At 33.2% G+C, this 12,993-nt stretch overlaps 1 protein-coding gene across 7 annotated transcripts in view; it reads right to left on the reverse strand.

Annotated features, from left to right (window-relative positions):
* The window catches only part of USP25 (ubiquitin specific peptidase 25), a 137,256-nt gene that overhangs the window by 29,417 nt on the left and 94,846 nt on the right, over positions 1–12,993 (reverse strand). For all 7 annotated transcript variants that reach the window (XM_012786014.3, XM_012786012.3, XM_012786010.3 and 4 more), the window contains one exon: positions 4,616–4,755. In XM_012786014.3, coding sequence (XP_012641468.1) covers positions 4,616–4,755 — 140 coding nt within the window. The remainder of the gene's footprint in view (positions 1–4,615; positions 4,756–12,993) is intronic.

Consider the following 12,993-nt stretch of genomic DNA (forward strand, 5'->3'; position numbering starts at 1 on the left):
AAACAATATTTGATAGTACAAGTGACTATAATCATCAATAAGGGCATACTTTAAAATAAGTAAAAACATACTTTAAAATAACTAAAAGAGTGGAACTAGAATGTTCCTAATATAAAAACATGATAAATGCCTGATGTATTAGATACCCCAATTACCCTAATTTAATACACATAGTATGCCTGCATCAAAACATCACATGTACCCTATAAATATATACAACTATAATTCTAGGTACCCATATTAATTAAAAATTTTTTAAAAACCCTGCATTTGCTTAGTCACCTAAAACTGAATATTAGAAGCAAATACATTCATCAAATAGTAAAACAAAATCTACAGCTTTTCCCTTTATGGAAACAAGGTTTTCTGTTTTTCCCCCACAAACCATTTTGAAATCCAAGTTCTTAAAATAATAAATACTGAAGTTGTATTTTCTACTCCTGTCTGTATAGCTGGAGGTTTTAATTAAAAAAAAAATTACAAAGACTCCAGAAAATCTTTATTGATATCTACCTACATATGACATGAGCACTTCTAAACCCAGCAGAGTCTGTAGGGTTTTTCCTCTTATGATTTTACCTTTCTATCCTTTCTGGGAATCAATTGTATATATACTTAAAATCCATATCATATTACATTTGACTCACTCTGTATGAGACTCTAGTGCAGTATACTTACATCTTAAGTATCCCACAAATTCTTGTTGAAAATAAGAAAAAAACTGTTGGAAATGATATCCATTTTTAACAACTCGATCAGATTTGTTGGTGTTTTTTTTTTTTTTTTGTCTTGTTAACTAAATCTATGTATCTCACTAATCCATACTAACAAAACAGAAGCCAATGTGAAAACCAGAAAAGTCATTCAAAGACACTAGTATGGTTCATTAAAAATACTATTCACATTTTACATGGTGTTATTTAACTGAACAGATTTATAAGTAGCATATCCACTATTTACCTATAAACAAATGTCAAAAATACTGAAGGTGCTTGAAAGCACATTAAGTGATTTTAATTTGGACCATAAAAAGTTTTCCTAAGCAAAGCTAAACTTTAGTTTTTAAATAAACAAATTTTAATAAGAACAATCAAAGGTGTTTTATTTTCATTTGAAATATAGGTAAATTAAACTTTTTCTGACTTTCCAAAAGTACATATGCAGAAAGAGTTTAATTAAACAAAAAAACAAAACTAATGGCCAAGAATCCCTTTTAAAAGAATTGTTATTTTTAACCATAACATTTTTAAGAAAGGCTTTCTTACTTTATCTGAACACTCAACTTTTCAAAAGGAAATAAATAACCTGCATGGTTGTCGTCATCCTAAGAAAGAATATGCAGCTAACCCAACACCTGGTATATAGTAATTGTTCTATAAATGACATTATCAATATCTTTACACTATTTTATTATGCTACTTTAAATTGCTTATATTTGAATAATTCTAACTTACTATTACTACCACACATATTCTATAGAGATATGCTTGGCCCATGACATTTAATTAAGGATTTTTAATCCTCACAGCGTATAACAGAAGAATTGTGCTTGGTTTCCCCATTCACGAGAGTGAAATATAAGTATATAAATTAAGAAATCTGTCTGGAGTTTGTGTTGATGAATTTCTCAATAGCAAACCAACCCAAAACAATACTATCTTAAGAGCAAAAACATAAATTTAAGGCAAATAGCAAGTAAGAAATATATTACTTAATATTACACATTCTCTCTGGGGGAAAAAATTGCACTTAGGGAAAATAAATGTGTTATAAGCCTTTCCAGTCATTGTGGAAGAGTTTCAACAGCATAATGCTGATTAATTACACAAGTAAAAGTTGGAAAGGGGGAAAAGTTTAGCTGAATACAATAATTCTGTAGAATCAATCACCAAATCTAGATATCCGAAGGTACCATAAGATTTTTCACATAAAGAATTTAAAGGCTTAGTGAAGCAAAGAATAAGTTTATCTTTTTCTGTGATTTCCAGGCCTTATATGAACACATGAACAAAGGCTAAACTAGACAAGAATTAAAAATAAGTTTCTTGGTTAATAAGTTGCTGAAATAATTAAAATACAAAGATTTTTATTAGCTGCCTGAAATCCATTAACTATATGATTTTTTAAAAAAAGTGGTCTCATGAGAAGAGGGGTTAGAAAGCTATATAAGTCCTTTAGCCACATTAATACGCTCACATCTTTTAACCTAGTAATTTTATTCTAAGGAAATAACCTGAAATATGGAAAAAGTTTATTTCTAGCAGCCTATTTATAATACTATAAAAGTAGAAATATACATACAATGAGCAAATGGATAAGTAAACAATAATTTAGTTACTCAAAGGAATAATAGTCATTAAATGATTTTTTACTAAGTTTAGAACATGGGGAAATGTTACAAGGCCAAGTCATTAAAAGAAGAAAAGGCAAGATACAAAATTTTATATGAAACTCAATACAAACATAAATCCCAAATACAAATACAAGTGAAAAAGAAAACAACATATTAAGTGACTGAATTAAAACTTTGAGTAGAGAGTGGGACTATGTGTTCCTGAGTCTTTCTTTACTTCTTAAACATTCTAAAGTATCCCACCTAAAACTAACGACATTTTTCCAAAAAAAGCAAGCTGCCTAAACATTTGGATACTGTCTATGAGTTCTGTGGTTCTAAGCTTTCCAGGGAATTCTTCTTATGCTAAGGTTAAAATTTAATATACCACGTATTTGTGAAATGGCTAAAACAACAGAAGAGAAGTTACTCAGTGCCTACTACAGGCCATGCTAGGCACTTTCAAAAAAGCACCCTTCATAATCACACAATCACCTCCATTTTATGAAAAAGGAAATTGAGATTTAGTAAGAAGTAAACTAATATCTAAAAACCCAGAAATATCTGATTCCAAAGTCTGAAGGCTCTTTTCATATGTGTAATTGAGCTTCTAATATATACCAAATTTAAATGAGATAACAAATTTAAATGATATAGTTACCATGATCATAAGCAACTGACCATGGGACAAAGAACCATAGGCTGTTTCTGACAACCAAAGTTAACAAATTCTTAGACTTGCTTCAGGATTTATACACACAATTGGGCAAATTTTGGCTACTACTCCAAAAGACAAGCAAATGTGAAAACATGTGCTATCTGTCTATCTTAGTCTTTCCCTGTCATCCTCCTTTCTCAAGTAAAGATGAGGCAGTTGGTTGCTAGCTTATATGATATCCATACTAAGAAACTAAATAATCAAAATTTAAGTCCTGATTTCTGCAAATTTAAATTACATATGACTAGCCAAACTAAAAACAATCATGATTTTACAATAAGCTAAGTAATGTTTTTAGTTTTCTAACATCCGCTAAAAAGATGAAACTTATTAGCCTTAATGGAGGCTCTAACAAAATTCTAACGAGCAAAGGCCTGGGAAATTAATTTTTTATGTTAGGCAAAACCTTGTACCTATTTATCTGCCTCTTCTCCTTCCTAGTTGTTTATCTTTCTACTCTCCAAGAAATAGATACACATAGCTATTAAAAGCATTTTCTAGATAAAGCTTCACAGTTAGTAGATGGTTACCTTAAAACCATTTAGAACCTCTAAAGCATATGCAAAATTTGAAATCATCAAAAAAATCTGTTTTAAATTAATACAGTTTTTAATGGTCAGATGATGTATTAATATTTTGAAAATTTTTCAAAAAGGAAATTATAATTTCTGATTACTACTTAGTTCATCAAAACTAAAGACCTTATTTATTGAATATTTTGGTTTATTGAGGACTTATATTATAGGCCCCATTGCAATTAGCAGATTATTACTAGGATTGAGTTCAGATACTATGCAGAAAATTAGGTGTTGTAAAATTATGTTATGTCTATGTGCTACACTCTCTTTAGTTCTCTAGGAAGGGAATGTTCAAATATTAATAGGAGCTACCATAAAAACTGCATTAGAGCTGCTTATGCTCACTAATGAAATAAAAGATAAATGACTATAGAAACGGAATGGTTTTGTAGTACCAAATTCTTGAAATAGCTTCTTCCAGAATGTCATATTCATTGATGACATAAGACTGAGGTGCTCAATTTACTGTTATAAAAAGACATACTTGAAAACTACAGTACGGTAGGATGATAATAATTTTTGCACAGGACACTCTTGAAATATGCATAAACTGTTTCATACCATATTTATCCTGCTAACCTAGAATATCTAGTAGTTTTATTATTAAACACATTTCATGAAACAATGAATATTATATCTTAAACTGCCAATTATTCCAATGTAATAAAATTAGAGATGGAAGGTGGGGTGAGGGACAAGAGAAATATTGCTAAATTTTATACTTCTCTTTGAGTTCCAAATCAAATAGTCAATTCAATCTATGATTATGATTCATCATAATTCTCTAACAGGAAAACAGAAACTCAAGAGAAAGTCATCTTTGAAATTACAGCCCGGAGGTTAGGTGACTTGCCATGGTCACTGATCGCATTCATGGCAGAGCCATCACTAGGCCCTTTCTCTCCTGATTCCCAGACAGGTCGCTCACCACAGGAGGAAATGTCGTGAACACAGCTATGCTCACAGAGCCAAAAGAAAAGTTCTTACCGACTGTAAAACTGTTTCAGGACTTTTATCTTCATGCTCATGTGATGCCTTGGTAATTACTCGAATAGTTTCTTCTTTCAAGTGCTTTGAGAAATCACTTCTTGATGGCTGCTCTAGATATTCTGGTTCTCCTGCTTGTGCTTCATGAGAAAAGAATCAATTGTATATCTAATATAAATCACAGAATCTATACTGAGATGAATCTTTTATTTATTTCTAAATCTGAAGTTATACAATAATCAATTTTAGTTTTCTATTTAAAGTAAAATATATCCTTCAACATATAGCACTTCCCCTCCCCAAATTTACCAAAAACAAAACAAACAAAACAAAAACAAAAAAACCACACCAACAAAAAAAAAACAAAATACAGAATCAAGTGTACCTAAATAATTATTGAAGAAAGCACTCATTATAGTTTATGGTAAGGAATCCATAGTACATTTTTATGCCATTAGAAATACCAAAATCTCATTTTGGAAAATTGCCAGCATTTTACCAAACTAAGAATTTGGCTCATACAGCAATCCTGGGCTGACTTCTCACCAACAGCACAGCAGCTATTTTTCTCTGGCCACAGTATCCTATCTCACACCTTCCTAACAAAACCCTAAACCTAAATGAACCTAACCTTCTACCTTTTGTGAATCTGCCCTGGTAGTTGAGTGTTGCCAGAAGAAAAGCAACCACTATTTGGCAAACTGGTATCAATATAAAATGATTTCAAATGCCATCCATGTGAGGAACTGTCAAAGTTATATCTTCAATTCCTACCTATTTTTAGAGCTCCAGATTCATATATCCAACAATATACAATGAATGTCCACAGGGTCTTTCACAGACAACCCCCAAATTTCTACACGCTCTATAAACCTTTACATCAGTGGGTCTCTGCCTATCTCTCCAACATTACTTTGTGTCCTTTGCCTTCTCAAAAAGGGCCACACGCTAGCCTTGTTACAGCTTTTCTAATACATTGAAGGAAGGGTATATTTTCGGATCTTTCCACGTATTCTTCCTGCCTATATGTTCATCCACTCTCTTACTCTCCCCATTAGTAACTTCTACTCACGATTTTACTTAAATACAATTTCCATATGGAAGTACTACTGATCACTCAACTCCTAGAGCAGGATTTCTCAGCCTCAGCACCATTGACATTTTGGCCTGGATAATTCTTTGATGTGGAGCACTGTCTTATAAATCCCAATACCTACCCACTGAATGCCAGTAGTACTGCTCCCCATAAGGTGTGACAACCAGAAATGTCTCCAGTATAGTCAAATGTCCTCTGGGAGACAAAATCACTCCCACTTGAAAACTACTGCTCTAGAGTAACTTATATGTTCCTTTTAAATATCACTTATCGCAATGATGACTTTATTGCTGTATTTGTTTAAAGCCCATATCCCCTACTAGTCTATAAGAATCTCAATAGCAGGGACGTTATCTCCCTTTTGTACAGCTAATTCCTCAATGCCTAGCAAATAATACATACATAATCTAGTGGAGTAAATGAATTAATAACTAAGTTAATGAATGAATATGAGGAGTAAAAGCGTACACTAAAATGCTGCACAATGTAGTGGGATTGGTTAAGTGAGTCTTTGCTGGGACACAACAAGATTACTGTCATCCTCTCCAACATTTTATTAATTTAAAAAAAAACACCAAAGTGAAATATTATTTCAAAAGAAGTACTGCAGTTTCAATATACATGCATGATCATTCATTTATCCAAAAAATCTTAGTAAGTCATCTAACTATGTGCCAGGCACTAGGCTAGACACTGTCAGACTCCAGGTCTGACAAAGCAGCCAGAGTCTCTGCCTCCATGCAGCTTACAACTATGGAGAAAGTCACTGACCAAATAATCACACATATCAATTTTGACAATATTATAAGAACACATTCTAGGAATAAAATTGGGGTGGGGATGGTATGAGTAATTTAGGTTATGAAATAAAGTGACCTTTAAGCTGAAGGATGAATGGGTTGTTTGGCTGAATGGAAAACTGAAGAGTACATGTAGTGAGTATGAGCTAGATTCAAAGGGAAAAAAAACCAACAACACAGTAACAAGAGGGCTGGGTGTGATGGCTCATGCCTATAATCCCAACACTTTAGGAGGCCAAGGAGGAAGGATTGCTTGAGGCCAGGAGTTCAAGACCAGCCTAGGCAACATAGCAAGACCCTGTTTCTAAAAAAAAAAAATTATTTAAAAATCAGCTGGGCATGGTGGCCCATGCTTGGAGTCCTAGCTACCTGGGAGGCTAAGGCAGGAAAATTGCTTGAGCACAGGGGTTGGAGGTTGCAGTCTCCACCCTGGGCAATAGAATGAGACCCTGGAAAGAAAGAAAAGAAGAAATAAGAACATTGTGACTGGACTACAGTATAATAGTAGAGATATGGCAAGAGATGAAGCAGGTAGAGGCAAAAGCATTAATAGCTTTTGAGTTATGTAAAAGTTTTGAGGGCAACAGGAGGTGAATAAAGTTTTTAAATGGTAACATGACAAGTTTTAAAAAATTATTCTGGCTATATTGTGAAGAATGAATTAGAGAAGAAAGCAAAACTAGAGGTTAGTGAAGGTATTAGAATAATACAGGAAAGAACTGATTGTGCTTTTGGATAACAGAGACAGCAACAAAGTAGACAGAATTGGCTAGATTCAAGACATACTTTGGACACAAATATTTGAAGACTGCACATAAAGACAACTCCAAGTTTTTGGCATGTGCAACTAGGAGATGAAGAAGGTAAAATGTACTATGATAAGGAAAACCAGAGGTAGGAATACTTACAATGTATGTGTAAAAGGGACACAAATTAAAAGAAGTTAAATGTCCTCATATTTATATTTCCTGATTTTGGACTGTAATATTCCTTCAGAGCTCCTGCGTGATAGATAAGGTAAAGAAATCTTAGGTGTTTCTACTTAGCAGCACTTCTGCTTCATGAGATTTCATGATAGGCAGCTTAAGGCAGCTGCTTTAAAGCTTAGCAGAAGAAAGTTAGTTCTTGCTGATAAACTTTTTCCTTGTGTTTGCTACTTCTTTGTCTCTCCTCACCATAGTAGATAATGTCAAGGGTTGACATTAGGATGTGAGCTTAATGCAATTTCAGTCTGACATTGGTCTAATCCATTGAAACCTGGAGTCTACGTAAAGTAAGTCCTTAGGAGCAAGAGTAATTTTATCTGATTAACACAAGTCAAATCCACCTGAGGTAGCCAAGGCTTCTTTCTACATAAGGTTTTGAATCCAAAAACCTTATCAATAATACTGAATGGTTTTGCATAAATGTCATATAGAACTATTTTCTGTAGAATTTTCCCTGTACACAGACCCCTAGGAAACTTATTTGAGTGGTCTTGTAGTCATGGTAAATGAACCTACAAGCATTTGACACCCTAGGAGATTGGAAACAAAAACTACATTCCTAAAATGTTTATCAAACCTGTGCCATTTTCAGTACTGTATTAAGTATTAAAAATATGAAGACAGAAAACATTTACATACTTCATTCATTTTAAGAAACTCTCAGTAAAATCACATAAACATATACTCTATATTAACACACTGTGCTAAATCTATTAACAGACATATGCACAAGGTTCTATAAAAGCACTACGGACCCAATATACATACTTGAGATAATGCTGCATATTAAGAAAGACTTTGTACAAGAAATACCAACTGAACTGAGTATTGAAGAATTTGCAGAGAGGATTACTGTGAAGATGAGAAAGGAGAAGATTGCAGGTAAATGGAATAGCATATACAAAGGTAATGTAAGGACAGATAAAAGATTAATAAAATCCCCGCTATAAATGATCTGCTACACTGGTAAGTAAACCAAAATATAAGTATAAGAAAGAGAATTATGATAAATTTGGTAATAAGAATAGACTGGGATTGAGGGGGAAAAGATAATAGTTGATACAGAAGTACAATAAAGGGAATTCATAAAGACTTTGGGATATGAGGAAAATCTTAAAGAATGGACAATTCATGAATGTTGATGGTAAAAGAACATTTTTAAGATGAAGCATACTTCATTAGCAATGCCATGATGACAGGAAAATTTTCATGCAAGAAAAATGGGGAGTAATCTGGTTTAGATGAAACATAGGCTACTCATAGGGAAGTAGTCTTAGAAGAATTATAAGGGAATCAGATTATAATAGCAGGTCTTCATAAAAAAGAAAGGAGATTTTTGTCCTTATTTTCTCAAACCAAGAGTAAAAACATGTTTACTAAAACAAACAAACAGGGCAACAGGAAGCAAAATGAGGAAAATGAGCAAAATGAGGAAAATTAAAAGCTCTTTCTGTTATCAGAGATAAGCACTACTGATACTTTCTGATATTATATATTTCCAGACTTTACCTACCTACCAATACTTTTAAACAAAAAAATTATTATATATTGTTTTTAACTCAACAAACATTTTTCATGTCAATATAATTTTTACTGGTTATACTGTGCTGTTCTGTATGGGAGGCTCATAGAACTAATACCATACATGTAAGCAATTTCTATTTCTTCATAAGAACAGCAGGACAAAAAGTTTGGCTTTTACCATATAAATACACAAGATGATTTTTATTTAACCTCTAATCATGTAAAAAATCTCATCACTGGTGGCCTGTATAAATGGCAGAAACTTTATAATAAATAAAGACCAGGCTGATTTCTGCATCTACTTTATGTCCTAATTGGCACTGTATATACTAATTGGCCCCTTAGTTTAATGTATTGTTCAAGCTACAACTTAGAAGACAGTTTGTGATTACTTTCGTATGTACCACTTGCTTAATTCCTGGAAGTCTACCTTGGTTCCCTACCTATAGCTACAAGCTCCTAAGTGTGCTCATTTCACCATGAACAACCAGTTTCCTATACAGGTATATAATATCCCTGTACCTTGAGTATCTCTCGGATCATTCATTGTTCTATGGGAATTTCACTGAGATTTTCAAATCACTAGCCTCCACATGAGAGATTTTCAAGCCAAGCTCTATGTTGCATAATGTAGGGACTTCATTAACCTTCTGGCTATTATAGAAGACCCAACCAATTCTGAGGGTACTCTGAGCCTGCTCCTTTGGTTCACCTTCAAACTGAAGTAAGGGACTCAGGGGAGTTTGGATTGCTTCACTTACATGCACTTCCCTGCTATGGTATTCAATATTTTAAGAAGGGCACTGGCTTTCTATTATAGCATAAGAATCTGCTTTTAATCAAGTATAAAAACAAGACAAACATTTCAGATATCTTCCAGAAATATTTAATAGCTTGACTTACTAATGAGTCACACTACACTCACACTGAAAAACATTTAAAGAGGATTGCTTGAGAGACACACAGTCCATTCTGTTCTAGAAATGTATTTAAAATCAATGATTGCCTAAAAGAGTCTATCAAGAACCATGCTAAGCTAGCTGCATAAAAGCACTGGTGGAACTTTTAAGGCATCAGATTCCTGGGCCCCACTCCAAACAGAATCTCAAGGGTATAGGAAACAGAGGTTTAGGAACCAGAGTTAAACGTAAAATTTATCCAGAACAGAGAGCTAATTCCTCATCACACATTTTTAGCCTGCCTCCCTACTCTATAATCGTTTAGGTTAAACCCTAAAGTCTTATAGTCCCTACACTGAGAATCACCCCTAGTAAACTCATTATTGAAAACTCCCTAGGGAATAAATTCAATTTAGAAAACATTCGAGGGACATCTACCATGTCATTTATTATACTAGATGCAGGAGGTATAAATAAGAACACCACCTAGTCCCTATTTTCAAGGAACCTCAGAATACTGACAATATTGTTCATCCTCCCAGGTCTTACTCTCAGGAACCAATTTTACTTTCCTAGAATATCAGCCTATTTTTAACTTGTAGACAGTGTTTATAAAGATGTCCCAGAGCCAACGCAGCCTGCCACCTCCACATAAATTTGGAATGTATTTCATACCAATCTTAACCACTTTTACCTTATATGTTTTTCCTACCCTTATTTTCTTGTTTCAGCTTTTTAAAAAATCTGGGTGTGCTATGTATGTTGTAAGAACCTCCAGCTGAGAGTCATGCTGCTTAACCAGAGGTACACCTCAGAATTATCTGAAGATCATTTTAAAAATACATATTTTGGATCCTTTCTCCAGAGATTTTGATTTCAGTATGTCTCAGGTGGGATATGCTGTTTATACTCAGAAAAATTCTCCTGGTTATTCTAATGTATACACTCATAGTGAAGAACTGCTGGCTAGAAATCTAAAAAGAAGTATTCAGCTAAGTTTTCCTTTACAATAAGCAGGTTTAGGGACATGCTATGAAATGGACCAAATAACATTTTCTCATCATTTATTGCTTACTTCATTGTTAGTATGCAAAGAATAGTGCTGAAGAATTCAATAGACATGCATATCTGGATCACATATTAGAAGAAGAGGAACAAATACTAATTTGATTAATATAGTATCAATTTTATTATTTGGAATATCACTTAGTAGAAATTGGATTTTAATGGTTATTATGTTACAGTTTTATTGAGAACTCAGATTTTATAGGGAGGGAAGGAAAATATTTTATGAACAAGATTTCCTTGTATTATTTCCACTAGTCACTCATAATCCAAGTGCACATCTTGGAAACTTAAATATAGGTTCACTTTGAGATCCTAGAAGTATCACACCAAGTGAAACAAATTATTTACTTTGAAAACTATGAAGAGAATGGGAAGATGGTGGCAGGACATTAAAATAAAATTTCTCTAATACTGACAGGGGATGGATGACTGTAAGGAAACATTAGCCTCATTCAATTGTGATATATAAAACTTCCCTTTTATGCAAAATTATGCAAAAAAGCATAATAGAAACCAATCTTTTAAACAATAATCTCACTCTCCAAATTTATAGACTTGGCACAGTCTATTTCTACCAACTTAAAGTGTGTATTTTCATCAGTTTAGAGAGGGCACAATGTTTCCTACTGAGCTAGTATTGCCAGTATTTTCTAAAAATCTAGTCTGGAAGATAATTATCATAATAGTTAAATGTGAATTGGCTATTTCCATCTCTTTATCTTTTAGTTATTGTGGTTCCTCTCAGAAACATATGTACATTCTTTTCAAGTTTATTTTACATGGTAAAAAGGGACATGAAAATATATATCCAATGCCTAGTATTGAATTTTTTAAAATTACAAAACAGCATGAAAAGTGTCATAGAATTGACACAGATCATAGAAAGAGTGTAGGGTATATAGATACGGCCTTTTTATAGAGAGAGAAAATAAGATGACAAATGTAAAGGATGGGTGGGGCAAGGCTAGTCCCTATCAAATAGGAATATCAGTGGGGAATATGTATTAGTTTGACTAAGTAGAAATAAAATGTGTTAACTCTGAATTGGAGAGCCTTATGAGAAATAGACAAGATGAAGAGGAAGAGGGCTATATAGAATATATTGGTATGAGAAAACATAGCTACCTAATCCAAGAATAAAGTGGGAGCCTAACCAATGAATTAAGGATTCAACTATGAGTGTTTGGGTACCACTACCATTTAAACAAATCATGTAGACCTTTCTTCCCACTAATAATAAGAATAGTTACATGTGAATGGAGTACCAAAATATTAAGGGAAGAATAACACAGTAGCTCCATGTTGGGGCAAGTTCTAGGGAGTGATTTGAGAAAGATTATGTACAGAAAACAAAGCATGAAATCACAGAGGGATGGGACTGGCTCAAAAATGAAAGGAACTATATAATAGAGTTATTACACTGCAATTTGAGCTCAGAAACCTCTTGCTATCTACAGAAACTACATTGTTGTGGATCCAGAGCTTCACCTGTTCTACATGGTAGCCCTGGATGTGTAGGGAAAAAGTGCAATCCTACATAATGGTAGAGCTCACCAGCCACTACAATGGTGATATTCAGGTAGACTGCATGACATTTAAGTACCAAAATGTTGGCATAATACCATTTTGTTTGCCTTTTGAGAATTCTAAATTATTTTCCTCTTCAGATCAAAATCAATAACAACAATTCAATCTATATGAAAACAAGTCTGCATTAGTCACAATACCATAGAGGTACTATAAAAAATCTTCTATTGAAGGAATAATTCCTTTTAAAGTTCAAATGATAATGCTGAAAACTACCTAAGTTGCAAGAAAATCTGTCTATATAAGGTCAAATTAAACAAATGAAAACCAGAAATGCTTCCTCAAAAAATAAAAACAAAACATATAGACATTGCCAAAAAAAAATAATAGTAAGGTTATTCAAAAGGATCCATTTAGAGTTATTTAAAAACAGAGACAAATGAATTTGAAAACAGTATCTGGGTTTTAATGTAAAGCT

The sequence above is a fragment of the Microcebus murinus genome, chromosome 1, assembly GCF_040939455.1.
Source record: "Microcebus murinus isolate Inina chromosome 1, M.murinus_Inina_mat1.0, whole genome shotgun sequence".
Taxonomy (NCBI): Eukaryota; Metazoa; Chordata; class Mammalia; order Primates; family Cheirogaleidae; genus Microcebus; species Microcebus murinus.